This window comes from Rhinoderma darwinii, chromosome 10 (genome assembly GCF_050947455.1).
Source record: "Rhinoderma darwinii isolate aRhiDar2 chromosome 10, aRhiDar2.hap1, whole genome shotgun sequence".
NCBI classification, from domain to species: Eukaryota; Metazoa; Chordata; class Amphibia; order Anura; family Rhinodermatidae; genus Rhinoderma; species Rhinoderma darwinii.
The window spans coordinates 83,729,553-83,749,028 of record NC_134696.1 but is presented as its reverse complement, the minus strand read 5'-3'; the positions used below and the strand labels follow the sequence as shown (position 1 = coordinate 83,749,028).

Below are 19,476 nucleotides of genomic sequence, written 5' to 3'. Positions count from 1 at the left end.
TCACTATCTCCAGCGTTCAGGGCGGGTGCGGCAGGATGTGATGTCAGGGAGAGGAAGTTTAGACATCGATCGCCGCTATTGGACAGTTACTCACTGACTGACCAATAGCAGCGATCGTGGAGGCAGAACCATCGCGACAGGTACCGGCGTATTGAGCTGTGATAGCCTGCTATCCGAAACCACAGCTGTCACAGCTCGTGCACGCGCCGGCGAAAAATGGCGCTGCATTTTCCCTGTGACGCACTATTCTGTCACTGAGCGCGAACTGGGCGGTCAGCATGACAGAATAGTACGTCACTGAGCGTTAAGGGGTTAGAGAGAGTCTCACCTCTCCTCACATGTCTGTTTCAGTAAATACTTGTATTCCCCATGAAATCACAATTCTGAATTATCTTATCTCTGTTATTCCTCTTAGAAATTCATAAATAAATTGACAACTGGGTGTTACCATTCCCCTTGTCAAAGGGGCATGTCCCCATTTAGTCTCACTGTGCCTGCCCTGATTGGACAGTGCCAGACTGTGTAGCGACACACCTTCAACTAGTCACACCCAATTATTTACTAAAACAGACATGACTGGGAAGCTAACAGGACCTCTTTAACCCCTTCCCGACATGTGTCATAAGTATACGTCACGGAAAGGCAGTGCTTCCGCAATTTGTCGTATACTTACGACAAATAAATGGCACGGGCTCAGAAGCTGAGTCTGTGCCATCATCCCCAGGTGCCAGCTGTATGTTACAGCTGCCACCCTGCTGTAATGGTAGGGACCGGAGCTAACTCCCATCCCTGCCATTAACCCTCGAAAGCGATCGCTGCATCTTAGTAGCTTGTATCAAATCGGCAGCCCTGCGTTGTGATCCTGTGATCATAGCATGAGTAAGAACAGTATTGTTTAAAACGCGTAAGCTGTAACATGCCTTACCTCTATCCACCCTGGATTTTTTAAGATGATCAAATAAAGGCTGTCTTTGCATAGGGATCTGACACCGCTGGAGCAGTTATGTGTCGCTTCTTCTCCTCCAGTGAGAATTATCTCCCTCATTTATAATTTTTTTACAGGACTTAAGTAATGATGTTCCGCCTTCCTTTGTGAAAGGGTGGGAGCGGGAGCTTACTTCGCCTCCGTCGCCGGCTGACTGGTCGAAAGCCTTTGCCCTGTGCCATAAATTCTCGATCTCATGTAAGGCCCAGGAAACTAATTATAAGATATGGTCGCGGTGGTATAGGGTTCCAGCATTGCTTCACTCCTTTTATCCGGCTGATGAATGTTGGCATTGTAGCAGGGCCGGTGGAACTATGTTACACATCTGGTGGGGGTGCCCGTTAATCAACACATTCTGGTCTACTGTAGTGGACCTGATACAGAAAATCACAGGTCGGGTGCTTCCCAATACCCCGGAGGTGTTGCTACTTTCCATGCTCCCCGGAGAGGTCAAAAGATACACGAAAACCCTGCTTAGTTTCCTGTTGATCGCAGCACGCACGGTTATTCCACGGTTATGGAAGACCAGTAGCGTGCCGACCATTACTGAATGGTTCCAGGACATACTGCATCTGCAGAGAATGGAGGAGGCAACACAGGCCCATCACGGGAATCCAGTGTCGGGGGGATTGGTCTGGCAGGGATGATTATTTACTTTATGCATAGGTCCCATGGGGTGTGTAGGATAGGGAGGAATTGGCTTGGCCTGTCCTGGTAGCTGGCGTGCGGGTTCTCTGGTTCTGACTAGTTCTTTTATCCTCTCTCCGATGCAAAGTGTGGAATCAACTCATTATGATGTGTAGTGGTGCTGATGCCGTTTGTCGTGGTGCCCACTGTCCTGGACGCACTGTCAGTATTATTTAAGGTGTATTGCTATGTATTCCTGATATCCATGTATTCTGTCCACCATATTACCTTCTCTTCTGCTGGAACAGAGGACTGTGGTGCATTGTGCTTGGAAGTGTTATATGCATAATATTTTTATTTTGCTTTTGTTTTCACTTGCTGAATATGTATGATGGATAAGTATATATTTTCCGTTTTGATGTAAAACACTTTTTCTGATGGAAAAATAAACAAATAAAGAATGCTAAAAAAAAAATCTATCCAGCCTGTTTCAGCAAAGCCGGGTGTCTGCCAATATGACAATAACAAATTCAGTGGGTGGTCACCCAGCTTTCCCAGAGTCCTGAATGGAACGTGTTTAGTCCTGCAGCTGTTTTCCCCTTTTTTTGCGAGACTAGGCAGATTTGACATTCTTATCTCTGGGAAAGCTGGATGACTGCCCCTGTGGCTGCTGTCAGGTTGTCATATATTGCTTTCCTAAGGCTATGTTCACACGGAGTATTTTGGGGGAGGAATATCTGCCTCAAAGCTCCAAACGGAATTTTGAGGCAGATATTCCTCCCCCAAAATACTCCGTGTGAATAGCAATTATCGCGCCGTTTTTCGCCCGCGGCCATTGAGCGCCGCGGGCATAAAACACGCTTTCTCCTGCCTCCCATTGAAGTCAATGGGAGGTCGGAGGCGGAAGCGCCCGAAGATAGGGCATGTCGCTTCTTTTTCCCGCGAGGCAGTTTCAATGGGAGGCGTTCTCGGGCCGTTTCTGCCGAGTTTTGCTACGCGGTTTCCGCGTCAAAAAACTCGGCAAAAGACCCCGTGTGAACATAGCCTAAAACTCCTATAACCAAATAACTACTAAATGGAATTTTGAATACCTTTTTTGTGGGAAATACTTTTTATTTTTGTAGGAAAAGTTTTCTTAAAACCAATATTTTGTCTTCAAAAAGCAGGGAGGTCACCAAGCTGCAAATAAGAATGAGAAGGTTTAGGATTATCTGACTAATATATAAATTAGAGTATCCATGTCCCGGACATCAGCTCCTCCCCGGCCACGGCCTCTGTATAAGTGATACCGCACTCCTACCACTACAACGGCTGTTATGTATGTATTCATGTTCCTGGGCACCTCCCCTCAGCCGGCCCTGTAATCTGCGTGCACCATACTGCCACCCTGTGGTCACAAGCAAGTATTATGCACCATGCAGGTTCCGGGGCCCTTTATCTCCTCCCCCGGCCCCGCTCTGTGCTGTTGCTCTCCAGCCCGCGGTGATAATAAGATCCCAGGACACAAAATGGCGTACAGCTGTCGGTGGCGGTTCCCAGCTCGGCCTGGGACCGGCCGGAGACTGGGAGCTAAACACAGACTGGCAGCCGTGCTGAGGGAGGATGTAAACGTCACCGGATGCAGTACGGGTACTGCGTATGGAATCTCTTTGGCCCCCGGGGGCCACGGGAGCTGTGGGGGGGTTGGACCGGGGTTTGATGCAGCGTTGCAGGTATCCGTAGCGATTGGGAGTAACCTGAGACGATTTAGAGACGTGTCCGGAGGAAGCAGCGGAGAGGTGAGGAGGAAACGGAGGAGGAAGGGTGGGTGAGGGGACATGTTGTGTGGGGGGCGGGGTGGGCTGTATGCAGTGGGTGTTATATGATGGGCAGGGTGTGTATACTGGTATAGGGGGCAGAGGTCGTGTGTGCTGGAGCAGGGGAGTGTGACATGGGGGTGCACATGAGCTGCGTACATCACTATGATGGAGGTACCTCAGAACTGGTCATGTTGTGCTGTGTAGCGACCACCTGTGCAACATGTCTGCAGTGGGGTCTATGCATATGACAGGGATGGTGGGCAGCATTGGGAGATGCAGGGTGTCTATATACCTGGTATAGGGTGGTAATATAGCATGATTACATGTGGCATCCCTGGCATGTATGGACGGTACCTGGGCACTGCAGTTCGGTGGCATCACACCTCATGTGTGCAGCAACATATAAGACCTTGAGGGTCACGCCTGGCAGCCAGGATGGCACTAATGCACCATGCAGGGGATGTAGACCAAGTGGCACAGGAGGCATGCGGTACCTGCAGCGCGCACAGTATATGGTGTAGGGCTCTTATAAAGTAATACACAAGTCTCCAGTCTCACACATTTTCATTTTATTCAATTGATTAATGGCCGGTCATTTTTGTGATCTTGGAAGGGGGCGAAATGAGGGTGACACAGGGGAGCTGTACATTATGCGTGGTGTCTTGTGCTGTACATAAGGACATGTCTGCAGGTGGTTGGTGATGCCCGCTAGACATGACCAGGTGTCAGCGGGTGTGTGATATGGAGGAGCTGTCAGTGGTGTGTGATTAACCTCTTCTATTCCGCATGCTATCTGTAGTGTAATCCCTTCTAATGTATGGTCTATATGTCCTGGGTGAGAGCATGTGCTGCAGCAGAGCGCTGGTTATATGGCAGCGCTGCTCTCTCCGGCCTGAAGACGTAAGGGGGTGTGTCGGCCTCGTACACATTGTACATACACGCTTATCATGTTCTGGCGACCTGTCCTCCATGTATGATGCTCCATCTCCTCTACATGTTCTTGGTCATCTGCTCTTCCCATCTCTAATATTGATGCCGTCACCTTGTTGATAACATGGAACCATGTCATTGATGTTTACTCCGCATGGATGTTGTGGTTGTGTATTGCCGGACATTACGTGGCGTCGGATCGTTGCTGCACCGTTGTAGGACGGTTTGGTCGGGGATCTCGGTGAAGGGCTTGTGTCTGGGATGCACGGGCTAGGTTTTATATTTCATGTGTGTCGCACTTTGAGGAAGTGTACGGAGGGGGCGTCTGTCACAGTGTACCAGTCTATGCGTCTTTGTTGATCTCTGGTTACTCGAGGGGGGTGTGACTCAAGCGTCTGTTTATGTTGTGCTCTAAGGGGGGTCTGGTATTTTTTAGGGTAGCATTTCATGGTCTGCTTATAATGGGGTGTATGTTACATGGCTGTGCACATATATTGTATGTTGTCATTGTAGTAGTGTGATGTGGAGTTACATGGTGTAAACATGGGAGGAGTGGTGTATGTGGGCTGGGCACCGCTTATTGTGCTTGGGACATGAGGGGGGCTTTGTTTTGGCGGCAGAAGAGCAGCTGCTGTCTGAGTCTTAGGAGCTGGGGGGGGGGGGGAGAGATGGATCTGGTCAGACTTCTCTTATTACTTACATTCTGATCTGGCCACCTTCCCCTGTTATTGTTACCTCCATTATTCTTAATGCTTCATTACATCTTCAGCATTGTAACTATTTCCTAAATTTGTTGCTATATACTGCACCTGTCAGTGTACTCCATACAGCGAGTATATAGCTCTTCTCCATGTGAGTGTGGGACTTTTTTTTTTTTTTTGCTGCATCTTGCCACTACTTCATACACATGACAGCAATATATACTTTTAATAAATACTTATTTACATACTTCTCCCCCCTCTTCTGTCTCCCCCCCCCTCTTCTGTCTCCCCCCCCTCTTCTGTCTCCCCCCCTCTTCTGTCTCCCCCCCTCTTCTGTCTCTCCCCCCCCTCTTCTGTCTCTCCCCCCCCTCTTCTGTCTCTCCCCCCCCTCTTCTGTCTCTCCCCCCCCTCTTCTGTCTCTCCCCCCCCTCTTCTGTCTCTCCCCCCCCTCTTCTGTCTCTCCCCCCCTCTTCTGTCTCCCCCCCCCTCTTCTGTCTCCCCCCCTCTTCTGTCTCCCCCCCCTCTTCTGTCTCCCCCCCCCTCTTCTGTCTCCCCCCCCTCTTCTGTCTCCCCCCCCCTCTTCTGTCTCCCCCCCCCCTCTTCTGTCTCCCCCCCCTCTTCTGTCTCCCCCCCCTCTTCTGTCTCCCCCCCCTCTTCTGTCTCCCCCCCCTCTTCTGTCTCCCCCCCCTTCTGTCTCCCCCCCCTTCTGTCTCCCCCCCTCTTCTGTCTCCCCCCCCTCTTCTGTCTCCCCCCCCCTCTTCTGTCTCCCCCCCTCTTCTGTCTCCCCCCCTCTTCTGTCTCCCCCCCCTTCTGTCTCCCCCCCTCTTCTGTCTCCCCCCCTCTTCTGTCTCCCCCCCTCTTCTGTCTCCCCCCCTCTTCTGTCTCCCCCCCTCTTCTGTCTCCCCCCCTCTTCTGTCTCCCCCCCCTCTTCTGTCTCCCCCCCCCTCTTCTGTCTCCCCCCCCCTCTTCTGTCTCCCCCCCTCTTCTGTCTCCCCCCCCCTCTTCTGTCTCCCCCCCCCTCTTCTGTCTCCCCCCCCCTCTTCTGTCTCCCCCCCCCTCTTCTGTCTCCCCCCCCCTCTTCTGTCTCCCCCCCCTCTTCTGTCTCCCCCCCCTCTTCTGTCTCCCCCCCCTCTTCTGTCTCCCCCCCCTCTTCTGTCTCCCCCCCCCTCTTCTGTCTCCCCCCCCTCTTCTGTCTCCCCCCCCCTCTTCTGTCTCCCCCCCCCTCTTCTGTCTCCCCCCTCTTCTGTCTCCCCCCCTCTTCTGTCTCCCCCCCTCTTCTGTCTCCCCCCCTCTTCTGTCTCCCCCCCTCTTCTGTCTCCCCCCCTCTTCTGTCTCCCCCCCTCTTCTGTCTCCCCCCTCTTCTGTCTCCCCCCTCTTCTGTCTCCCCCCCTCTTCTGTCTCTCCCCCTCTTCTGTCTCTCCCCCCCTCTTCTGTCTCTCCCCCCCCCTCTTCTGTCTCCCCCCCCCTCTTCTGTCTCCCCCCTCTTCTGTCTCCCCCCCCTCTTCTGTCTCCCCCCCTCTTCTGTCTCCCCCCCCTCTTCTGTCTCCCCCCCCTCTTTCTGTCTCCCCCCCCCTCTTCTGTCTCCCCCCCCTCTTCTGTCTCCCCCCCCTCTTCTTCTGTCTCCCCCCCCTCTTCTTCTGTCTCCCCCCCCTCTTCTTCTGTCTCCCCCCCTCTTCTTCTGTCTCCCCCCCTCTCTTCTGTCTCCCCCCCCTCTTCTTCTGTCTCCCCCCCTCTTCTTCTGTCTCCCCCCCCTCTTCTGTCTCCCCCCCCTCTTCTGTCTCCCCCCCCCTCTTCCTGTCTCCCCCCCCTCTTCTTCTGTCTCCCCCCCCTCTTCTTCTGTCTCCCCCCCCTCTTCTTCTGTCTCCCCCCCCTCTTCTTCTGTCTCCCCCCCCTCTTCTTCTGTCTCCCCCCTCTTCTTCTGTCTCCCCCCCTCTTCTTCTGTCTCCCCCCCCCCTTCTGTCTCCCCCCCCCCTTCTGTCTCCCCCCCCTCTTCTGTCTCCCCCCCTCTTCTGTCTCCCCCCCCTCTTCTGTCTCCCCCCCCTCTTCTGTCTCCCCCCCTCTTCTGTCTCCCCCCCCTCTGTCTCCCCCCCTCTTCTGTCTCCCCCCCTCTTCTGTCTCCCCCCCTCTTCTGTCTCCCCCCTCTTCTGTCTCCCCCCCTCTTCTGTCTCCCCCCCCTCTTCTGTCTCCCCCCCCTCTTCTGTCTCCCCCCCCTTCGTCTCCCCCCCCCTCTTCTGTCTCCCCCCCCTCTTCTGTCTCCCCCCCCTCTTCTGTCTCCCCCCCCCTACTCTGTCTCCCCCCCCTACTCTGTCTCCCCCCCTCTACTCTGTCTCCCCCCCTCTACTCTGTCTCCCCCTCTACTCTGTCTCCCCCCCTCTACTCTGTCTCCCCCCTCTACTCTGTCTCCCCCCCTCTACTCTGTCTCCCCCCTCTACTCTGTCTCCCCCCTCTACTCTGTCTCCCCCCCCTCTACTCTGTCTCCCCCCCCTCTACTCTGTCTCCCCCCCCTCTACTCTGTCTCCCCCCCCTCTACTCTGTCTCCCCCCCCTCTACTCTGTCTCCCCCCTCCTTCGCTCGCTCTCCCCCCTCGCTCTCCCCCCTCGCTCTCCCCCCTCGCTCTCCCCCCTCGCTCTCCCCCCTCGCTCTCCCCCTCGCTCTCCCCCCCTCGCTCTCCCCCCTCGCTCTCCCCCCTCGCTCTCCCCCCTCGCTCTCCCCCCTCGCTCTCCCCCCTCGCTCTCCCCCCTCGCTCTCCCCCCTCGCCTCCCCCCTCGCCCTCCCCCCTCGCCCTCCCCCCTCGCCCTCCCCCTCGCCCTCCCCCTCGCCCTCCCCCCTCGCCCTCCCCCCTCGCCCTCCCCCTCCCCCCTCGCCCTCCCCCTCCCCCCTCGCCCTCCCCCTCCCCCCTCGCCCTCCCCCTCCCCCCTCGCCCTCCCCCTCCCCCCTCGCTCTCCCCCTCCCCCTCGCTCTCCCCCTCCCCCCTCGCTCTCCCCCTCCCCCCTCGCTCTCCCCCTCCCCCTCGCTCTCCCCCTCCCCCTCGCTCTCCCCCTCCCCCCTCGCTCTCCCCCTCCCCCCTCGCTCTCCCCTCCCCCCTCGCTCTCCCCCTCCCCCCTCGCTCTCCCCCTCCCCCCTCGCTCTCCCCCTCCCCCCTCGCTCTCCCCCTCCCCCCTCGCTCTCCCCCTCCCCCCTCGCTCTCCCCCTCCCCCTCCCCCTCGCTCTCCCCCTCCCCCTCCCCCCTCGCTCTCCCCCTCCCCCCTCGCTCTCCCCCTCCCCCTCGCTCTCCCCCTCCCCCCTCGCTCTCCCCCTCCCCCCTCGCTCTCCCCCTCCCCCCCTTCTTTGCTCTCTCTCTCGCTCTCCCCCCTCCCCCTTCTTCGCTCGCTCTCTCTCTCCCCCTCCCCCCTTCTTCGCTCGCTCTCTCTCTCCCCCTCCCCCTTCTTCGCTCGCTCTCTCTCCCCCTCCCCTTCTTCGCTCGCTCTCTCTCCCCCCTCCCCCCTTCTTCGCTCGCTCTCCCCCCTCCCCCCTCTTCGCTCTCTCTCCCCCTCCCCCCTTCTTCGCTCGCTCTCCCCCCTCCCCCCTTCTTCGCTCGCTCTCTCTCCCCCCTCCCCCCTTCACTCGCTCTCTCTCCCCCCTCCCCCCTTGCTCTCCCCCTCCCCCTTCTTCGCTCGCTCGCTCTCCCCCCTCCCCCCTTCTTCGCTCGCTCTCCCCCCTCCCCCCTTCTTCGCTCGCTCTCCCCCCTCCCCCCTTCTTCGCTCGCTCTCCCCCTCCCCCCTTCTTCGCTCGCTCTCCCCCTCCCCCTTCTTCGCTCGCTCTCCCCTCCCCCTTCTTCGCTCGCTCTCCCCTCCCCCCTTCTTTGCTCGCTCTCTCTCCCCCCTCCCCCCTTCTTCGCTCTCCCCCTCCCCCCTTCTTCGCTCGCTCGCTCTCTCTCCCCCTCCCCCCTTCTTCGCTCGCTCTCTCTCCCCCCTCCCCCTTCTTCGCTCGCTCTCTCTCCCCCCTCCTCTCTCGCTCTCCCCCCTGCACTCTTATTTGCACCTCCTTCATCTGTCCCATCTTTCCCTTTTCTCTTGTATATGTTCTGTATTCAGTGCTGTCTTCACGCTGTCCATCTTTTTCCCTTCATTGATTGTTCCTCATCTATTGTTTTTGTTTTCCACCTTTTGTCATGCAGTTTGTCTCTTTTACTAATACTCCTGTTATAGCTTTTTTTCCCCCACTATTCTGCTTGCTGCCTTATTTTGCTACTGCTCGTCCAATACGCACCACCACTTCCAGGAAAGTAGGAGCTGTACAGTAAATTGAAGTCTGACTCACATCGCTTGTCTGGTTTAGCGTCACATAACTTGCTTTAATTGGTGCATTTTATATAAACTGACTCATATTTTACTGGGACTCTATTTCTGTTCTTGCCTTTTAACATAGTTTCCTACATCAATGCATACGGTTTCCCACTGTAAACGGTTATGGCGTACCATAATTATTTTTATCAGGGGCCGTGTACCTTATTTAGACAAGCATTGGCGATGGGAGTGCAGAAACTGCCAAGTGATTTGATCAAATATGTATCATATATCCTATGGATATGCCATGAATGTTTATGGTGCGAAAACCTCTTTAAGGGTATGTTCCCACAGGCAGTATACGCTTTGTAAGAGTACGCAGCGTGTCCAACCATGAACCCACAGGGAATTCCAGACGACAAACCGCACCAAATTGTGGTTTGTAAAGTCAGTACTTGATTTAAGTTGCCATAGCGACATGTCCCTCTGTTCTCCGTGCAACCCGGCCTTCTGTGATGACGCTGCAGCCCATGTGACCTTCTGCAGCAGTCACATGGGATGGAACATCATCCTAGGGGGCCTGGCTGCATGGAAAACAGCTGTGAAGTAGGGTTGTCACGATATCAGAATTTGGACTTCGATACCCAAAACGATACTTTCCAACAATAATAATTTAAAAAAAGTTCTTCCATTTTCTGATGTGAGGCACGTGGTATTATGAATTTTGAACCTCCATGTGCCTCACACTAACAGTAATTAACCCCATCATGTTACTCAGTCATAATGAACAACATTGGGTTAATGTGTGAGGAACATGATGGGGTTAATTACTATTAATGTGAGGCACATGGAGGTTCAAAATTCATAACACCTCGTGCCTCACATTAATAAGTGAAAGAAAGCAGTCTTTTATTTTATAACAGCGTAAACCTGAATGACGCTGTAAATGTGTTATTACGGTCGCAACGATACCGAATGTGTACATCTTATGTATTGAGACTGTTTATTGTGTAAAAAAAAAAAAGTTTTTAGTTTTTTTTTTTAACATCGCCGATTTATTTTATTTTTTTACTTTAACGTACTGGTATATATCTATATGCCAGTAAATTAGCCTGTGTACAGATAGTACACAGGCAGTTGTTAGGACATACCTCAGTATGCCCTAACAGGAAATATGGTAAGACAGTCCTGGGGTCCTTCATTGGACCCTGGGCTGTCTGCCTTTTATGGTATGTCTCTCGATCGATTCACAGGGATTCCCCGTGATGCGATCCATAGGGCATCCCCCCCTCCTCATTTACCTCTTGAATGCTGCAGTCAGCCTTGATCGCAGCATTCAGGCGAATAACGGCGGAGATGAGTTTTCTCTGATCTCTGCTGTTAGTGGGGCTACGCTGTGTAATACAGCCATTGCCCTGCTCCTGACAATAAGTGTGCGCGCGGTCAGCATGAGGTGATGCAGCCGGCGCGTCACTAATGAGCGGCGGCGCGGTCACTGAAGACCGCATAAGGGTGTTTTGTAGTGCGCCCGCCATGTTCTGTCTTCAGTGCCGGCGCTCATTAGTGCAGCGCAGATCGCATCACATCATCATGCTGAGTGAGCGTGCACTTGTCAGGAATCAGGAGCCGGGCAATGATTATCACACAGCCGCATCTCCGCTCTAACTACATGCATGTATTACTATACTTAGTTGTGCGGCCGCACAGCTTAGTACTGAAATACATGAAATAACGGTATCTAACTGTTTCAGGGTGCACGGTATTGAAACCGTATCGAAGTTTCAATGCATCGTGCATCCCGACTGTGAAGCAAAGGAGCCGTTGGTATACCATTGCCCGGGGGTAAGTATAGATTTATTTATTTTTTAAATTAAATTTAGAGTTTGTTTGTTTTTTGTTTTGTTTTTTTCTGATTTGTGATTTTTTTTTTTTCAGTGGAATCGCATTGTTTCTTCTGAAAAATCAAAACATTTGCTGTGGGTTTTACTTCCCCATTGAATTCAATGGAGCAAACACGCAACAAAAGAGCAGCGAATCCGCAGCATAAATTGACATGCTCCGGATTAAAAAAAAACTGCATCACAGATCAATTTCTGAACATTTTCTCAGCTGTTTTTTTTTTTTTTTGTTTTTTTTCTCCCAGCAACGTGTGAATGAGGTTTGTTCAAATCTCTTCCACTTTACTTTACTTTATTTGCTCCTACTGTAAATGCAACATGTTCCACACAGGATTCTATTGCAGAAATTCTGCAGCATTTACGCTATGTGGGAACCCAACCTAAAGGTGAAATATGTGATAGATACAAGTGAGACTGCTACATAGGTGAAGTATGTGACTGGCCTCTGATTTATACAATAAGCAGGCTTTATGCTTAGATATCAGGGGAAGCTGCATCTGGCCCTATATTTACTGTGCCGCAACCTACATGCTGGCAATTCAAATTGAATGGCTGACCATGTAATACAAGGATGAGCGATGATTTTCAGAGTGGGAGCTAGGGCGGGGCGATTATGATCACAATTCCAATTAATTAAATCTGTAACCTCGATTATGATTAATGAACAATTTAGGCCATACACCCTTTGCTTGCCACACCCTTTTGCATAATACGCCATTGAATTAATCTCCTGAGCCTGCTGTATACTACTGTATATAACTTACGCCCTGACACTGCCCCCACACAGTATATTGCCCCCATAGTGCTCCCCACATAGTATAATGCCCATAGCTGCCCCCACATGGTATAATGCCCATAGCTGCCCCCACATGGTATAATGCCCATAGCTGCCCCTATAACTTCTCTCCACAGTATATTGCCCCATAGTGCTCCCCACAGTATAATGCCCCTTTTACTGCTCCACACAGTATAATACTCCCATAGTGCTCCCCACACATCATAATGCCCCATAGCTGCCCCTACACATCATAATGCCCCATAGCTGCCCCCACACAGTATAATGCCCCTATAACTGTTCTCAACACAGTATATTGCTCCCATAGTGCTCCCCACACAGTATAAAGCCCATAGCTGCCCCTACACAGTATAATGCCCCCATATCTGTCTTCCACACAGTATAATGCCCCCATAGCTGCCTCTACATAGTATAATGCCCCCATAACTGACTTCCACGCAGTATAATGCCCCAATAGCTTCCCTCACACTAGGGATGCACGGTGCATCGAAACTTCGATACTGTGCATCCCTAAACGGTTCGATACCGCTATTTCCTGTATTTCAATACTGAGCTGCGCAGCCGCACAGCTCAGTATAGTAATACATGAATGTATGGGAGCGCGGCTGCAGCTGTGTAATACAGCCACAGCCCCGCTCCTGAGTCATAAGTTTGCGGGGTCAGGATGAGGTGATGCGGCCGGCGTTGTACTAATGAGCGGCGGCACTGGAGACAGAACATGGCGGGCGCTCTACAAAACACCCCCATGTTCTGTCCCCAGTGCCTGAACTGCCGCTCATTAGTGCAGCGCCGGCCGCATCACCTCATGCTGACCGCACGCGCACTTCCTGTCAGGAGCGGGGCAATGGCTGTATTACACAGCCGCAGCCCCGCTCTATAACGGCGGAGATCAGAGAAACCTCTCATCTCCGCCGTTATTCCTCTGAATGCTGCGATCACAGCTGACTGCAGCATTCAGGAGAAAATGAGCAGGGGGGATGCCCCTGGATCGCGTCACAGGGAATTCCTGTGACGCGATCGAGGGCCATACCATATATGGGCAGACAGCCCAGGGTCTATTGACGGACCCCAGGGCTGTCTTACCATATTTCCTGTTGTTAGGGCATACTGAGGTATGTCCTAACAACAGCCTGTGTGCTATCCGTCCACAGGCTGATGTACTGGCACATATCTGATATATGTCAGTACATTAAAGTTTACAAATAAAGTAAAAACAAAGTATCAATTTAAAAAAATACACCTTCACCTTTTTTACAATAAACATTAAAATAAGTCTCAATACATAAAATATACACATTCAGTAATGGCGCGCATAACAATTTTTTTGCATCATTTATGACGTGTGCACTGTAAAAAAATAAAATAAACACTGCTTTCTATCACTTATTAATGTGAGGCGTGAGGTGCGATGAATTTCACCTCCACGTGCCTCACATTAAAGAGGCTCTGTCACCAGATTTTGCAGCCCCTATCTGCTATTGCAGCAGATCGGCGCTGCAATGTAGATTACAGTAACGTTTTTATTTTTAAAAAACCAGCCTTTTTGGCCAAGTTATGACCATTTTTGTATTTATGCAAATGAGGCTTGCAAAAGTCCAAGTGGGCGTGTATTATGTGCGTACATCGGGGCGTTTTTACTACTTTTACTAGCTGGGCGTTCTGACGAGAAGTATCATCCACTTCTCTTCACAACGCCCAGCTTCTGGCAGTGCAGACACAGCGTGTTCTCCAGAGATCACGCTGTGTCGTCACTCACAGGTCCTGCATCGTGTCAGACGAGCGAGGACACATCGGCACCAGAGGCTACAGATGATTCTGCAGCAGCATCGGCGTTTGCAGGTAAGTCGATGTAGCTACTTACCTGCAAACGCTGATGCTGCTGCAGAATCATCTGTAGCCTCTGGTGCAGACACGATGCAGGACCTGTGAGTGACGTCACAGATCTGCACTGCCAGAAGCTGGGCGTTGTGAAGAGAAGTGGATGATACTTCTCATCAGAACGCCCAGCTAGTAAAAGTAGTAAAAACGCCCCGATGTACGCACATAATACACGCCCAGTTGTACTTTTACTTTTCAACACGCCCAGTTGTACTTTTGCAAGCCTCATTTGCATAAATACAAAAATGGTCATAACTTGGCCAAAAATGCTCGTTTTTTTAAAAATAAAATCGTTACTGTAATCTACATTGCAGCGCCGATCTGCTGCAATAGCAGATAGGGGTTGCAAAATCTGGTGAAAGAGCCTCTTTAATAGTAATTAACCCCATCATGTACCTTACACATTAACCCATTATGACTGAGAAACATGATGGGATTAATTACTATTAATGTGAGGCGCGTTCAAAATTCATCACACGTCGCGCCTCACATCAGAAAACGGAAGAATTTTTTTTTTATTACTGTTGCCAAAAGTATCGAAATTGGTATCGAAATCGCAATACTAAACTAAGTATCGGTATCGAAGTCCAAATTTTGGTATCGTGACATCCCTACCTCGCACAGTGTACAGGCCACCATAGCTGCCCCCCACATACCCAATATTGCCTGACAATAATATACATACTCAATAACCCTGTTCCAATGATAAGTGGAGGAGATCCCTCTGCTCCTCGTGGCATGGCGCAGACAGGCGCGATGACACTGCCTCTCGTCTAGCGATACATAGTGACTGGCAGGGCAGGGACCTTACTGTCCTGTGCTCTACCATTGGATTCAACTGTATCTGCGTCCTGAAGATGCAGATACAGTTTAAACCTGAAAAAAATAATTGCTAAAACCGAAATTCGCAAGATGACTTCTATTTTAATTGCGCTGAATTTCTGTTTTGTGTTTTTTCGATGAATTGCCCAGTCCTAGTGGGAGCCACTCTTTCTTATGGCGTGCGCCCACATTGCGGCGGCCATAGTTTTTCCCACAATTCAGTGTGTCCTTTATCATGAGATGGTGGGAACATACCCTTAGCTGCTCTCTGTTCTAGCTCATTATGGGCAAAGATTCTGTCGGGAAACACGCCCTATACAGACAGTCTAATCATTCTGGATATTGTTGTCTGAAATCATGGACTTGTTCTAGATTGTGAATGTAAATGACTGTGCTATTAATAAAGATGGGACCTGGCGATCAATGTGTTAAGAGTATATTTCATTTTATATTTTTCTGCATGTACCGTTTGGGCACCACTCTTTTGGCTTGATACTTTATTTGTAAGCAGCTGATGGTTTCCACCCAACTTTCTCAAACAATTAAAGGGATTCTCCGGCCAAAAAGAAACTTTCCCATGTGTACCATTACGGTATTCCATGTGTCAGTCTCTCACCTGTTCTTTTTCTTGCTGCTTTTATCTCTATATATCAGACTTGGATGGTTGCTTAGCAGCAGTGTGACTCTGGCTCGGTGACACCCTTTCTCTCGTTGATTCTATGGAGATCTTGTGTCACCCATCACAGGCTTCATCAATTCCTGTACCTCACTAGTTTTTCACAGGGGGGGTTAGAAACTTCTATCATCAGCTGCCACTGATACTTAGACAGGTTCCTGTCACACCGGTATAATGTAGAAGAATATAGTGCAGCCTCCCTGTCTGTATACTTATGGTTTCTCAGCGAATGATAATCAGTGTCCCCCAGCATGCTGAAATGGTATAGTCTTCAGCTGGTCATGTGATGCTGTGCTGAAGCATCATGGGATTGATAGCAAAGCAGAGAGGAAGAGAAAGCTGGGGAAAGCTAAGAATCCAGATGGAGGCTTTTTCTAAGCACAGACAAGGCAGCAGTTCAAAAAGTAAGTAAAGTATAAATAAAATAAGTGTAGAGTGTGAGTATGACATGGAAAGTTGTGTTTTAATATGGACTTCATTGAGCATGGTTTGTCATCCAGCTCTCCAGGAGTCTGAATGGCAAAACTAATTTGCTTAGCAATATGTGGTAGGGGAATATATTTCTGCATTACTATGCTTATTTGTAAATTTTAAACTCTGGAAAGCTTAGTGACAACTCTAGTTGGCGCTATAATGGTAGCCATATTGGTTGTCACTCCTATTAATCTCTTTCCTATTAACTGATAAAACGATGCCGGACTGAATCTTCAATTTGACAGCAGAGGACTATTCAAGTGAATGTCCTCTTTAACCTCTGTCAACTAAGGGTATGTTCACACGGCCAAATTTCAGACGTATACGAGGCGTATTATGCCTCGTTTTACGTCTGAAAATATGGCTCCAATACGTCGGCAAACATCTGCCCATTCATTTGAATGGGTTTGCCGACGTACTGTGCAGACGACCTGTTATTTACGAGTCGTCGTTTGACAGCTGTCAAACGACGACTCGTAAAAATACAGCCTCGTCAAAAGAAGTGCAGGACACTTCTTTCAGACGTTTTTGGAGCTGTTTTCTCATAGACTCCAATGAAAACAGCTCCAAAAACGGACGTGAAAAACGCCGCGAAAAATGCCAGTTGGTAAAAAAACGTCTGAAAAGCAGGGTCTGTTTTCCCTTGAAAACAGCTCTGGATTTTCAGACGTTTTGGTTGACTACGTGTGAACATACCCTTATGAGCATTTAGCCAGCGCTCCATCTGGTAGAAGTGAGCCCCCTGTAATATAATGCCATGGGTTTCTGCATGTTTTATGTATTTCACTGATCCAAAAGCCTGTTCTCTGCCATGGCCCAGTAACCAATCAGAAGTTTAGCTTTTGTCTTTTTAGTGTATAGTAGAAAATAAAAGCATGCATTCTGTGGTTTTAATACAAATTTGTAAGAATTGATCATTAGCAAAAGCAAGTAACTGCATGACGGCTCATGGGCTAAACGGCTGCTGTATGTAGCATCTACATTTTTAGCTCTAGTGCCAGAAAGACAGACACTTCTAGATATTGTAGCTAGTCGTTTAAGTAAGGCCTCATGCACACGGCCGTGCCCGTAATCACGGCCTTCGATTGCGAGCACGGCCAGCCGCGTTTTCGGGCCATACTCCCATACAAAGTATGGGAGCACGGCCCATAAAAATTGAAAAGTAGGACATGCTCCATAATTCCCGGCACGGACAGCTATCCGTAGCGGTACGGAAAGGTGTCCACGGGCCAATAGAACCGAGCGGGTCCGTAATTGCGGACTGTATTGCGGTCCGCAATTAGTTTTTTTTTTTTATGGTCGCGTGCATGGGGCCTAACACATTTTGGCTCCGGGTTCACAGCCTAGCCTTTTGACATCAGGGTGATTGCTTTCTTGAATAGGCCCCCAGTGTCTTTTTTTTTTGCTAGCGAGTTGTTTGGGACATATGGGGACATTTTTTGCATACCACATAACTAGTACATTACAATAGTGCTAGCTGTGCAGACTGGAGTGTGAGCACCGTGCAGATATTGCTTGTTTCTTCAGTCTGTAAGGCTTCGCTCTGATCAATAGATCCTGGCTTTGTGGAGATTGCTGTGTCACTGTTTAGAAGCACGTGAGAGCCGGAAGGCGGAGCAGCGCTTATTTCAGCACGTCTTCTAGTCTCTTCCGATTCTCTAAAGCCTTAGAAAGCACAATTCCAGAAGGCACACGTAATGGATTCATTAGAAGGAATTATACTATTTAGGGTTGTGGTTTTGCCGAAAAGTTGACAATTTATTAGAATTTTAAAATGTTTGATAAAAATCATTGTAAAATTGAATGGTCCTCCTGATGAATCGTTGTGTTAAGCCTGTCAGTGTTCTCTATGGTCTATATGTGTGGATCATCTATTCGGGGCATTTTCTGTGTAGAAATCTGGTAGTCTTACAGCAGTAATGGACAAATCAAAGGAGCCGGGTAGCTAATGCTCCTAGTAATTTGCTGGTGGCACATAACTTTTTCTATTGATGTCTATGGAGCGTTTTATTGCTTGGCTAATTTTAATTAAAAAAAGTCTTTGTTATATTAGAGCAATGTACGCTTATCTGCAGTGAGGGCATCTGCTAATATGTACGCTTTCGGGCAGGGACCTCTCCTTTTTGTGGTTTTGTTCTATGTATCCGCTAATCCAATAATTTGTAAAGCGCTGCGGAATATGTTCACGCTATGTATAAAAAAACAATCATATTGTGCCCAGCATGCAAAGTCCCTTCACAAGAAATATGCTTGGCAGAGGGTCATCTGTCATAGATCATTCTGACCGCATCAGATGCCATCTATCCCTTCAGTAGCCATCGCAGACCACTCCTGCCAGGCAGAGGGGAGCGCATACAGTGCCTGTCATATGACCGGGCTATGTGCACCTCCTGCATATGTTATCAAAGACCAATGTGCAAAGCCAAATACAGTAGTAGCCATTTCATGCAGGGGGGTCCTTTAACCCCTTCCCGACATCCGCCGTATATATGCGGCGCTGCCGGGAATGTGTTCCCGCAAACCGCAGTACAGTAACGTCGCGGTGATGGTGCGGGCTCAGAAGCAAGATCGGCACCATCACCGTGGGGTGACAGCTGCATTATACAGTTCGCACCCTCCTTTAACTGCCAGGACCAGAGCTATTCTCCGATCCAGCCGATTAACCCTTCAGATGCTGCGCTCAATAGAGCGCAGCATCTGATGGGTTTTAACCCGACCGGCAACCCAGCGACGCCATCGCTGGGTTGCTGTGGCAATTGGAGGCCAAATAATGGCGTCCGAGTCTGCCTTGTACGGGAGCCGACAGCGGCGTGTCCTCGTAGGCTTGCTGTCAGTGAATAACTGACAGCGCTAATACACTGCACTACGTATGTAGTGCAATGTATTAGAGTAGCGATCGGGGCATTAGGCCCTCAAGTGCCCTAGTGGGACAAGTCAAAAAAGTTAATAAAAATGTCGTAAAACAATAAACACACAAGTTTCAAGTAAAAAAAAAAAGCTAAAGTGCCTTTTTTCCCATAAGTCTTTCATTATGGGAAAAATTTGAAAAAAACTATACATAATTGGTATCGCTGCATCCGTAACGACCAAACCGATAAAACTATTATGTAATTTATCCCGCACGGTGAACGCCGTAAAAAAAACCCAAGAAAAACAACGCCAGAATCTTTGTTTTTAGGTCACATCTCCTCCCAAAAAAATGCTCTAAAAAGTGATCAAAAAGTCACATTTAATCCAAAATAGTACCAAAAAAAACGACACTCTGTCCCACAAAAAATAATCCCTGACACCGCTTTGTGCACGCAAAAATAAAAAAGTTATGGGTCTTAGAATATGGCGACACAGAAAACAAATGATTTTATAAAAAGTGATTTTATTGTGCAAAAGCTGCAATACATAAAAAAAATTCTAAATTTGGTATCGCCGTAATCGTATTGACTCGCAGAATAAAGTTAACATGTAATTTATGGCGCACTGTGGATGCCGAAAAAAAAACCAATAAAACGCTATTCCAGAATTGCTTGTGTTTGGTAATTTCCTATGCCAAAAAGTCGTATGTGTTCCAAAATGGTATCAATAAAATCTACAGCTTGTCTCGCAAAAAACAAGCCCGCACACCGCTCAA

The 19,476-nt window shown here is 49.8% G+C and overlaps 1 protein-coding gene across 2 annotated transcripts in view; it reads left to right on the top strand.

Annotated features, from left to right (window-relative positions):
* The first annotated feature begins 3,081 nt into the window (after window positions 1-3,081).
* Window positions 3,082-19,476, top strand: part of KMT2A (lysine methyltransferase 2A) — a 147,049-nt gene continuing 130,654 nt past the window's right edge. For both annotated transcript variants that reach the window (XM_075840137.1, XM_075840136.1), the window contains exon 1: window positions 3,082-3,390. In XM_075840137.1, coding sequence (XP_075696252.1) covers window positions 3,121-3,390 — 270 coding nt within the window. In that variant the 5' untranslated portion in view covers window positions 3,082-3,120. The remainder of the gene's footprint in view (window positions 3,391-19,476) is intronic.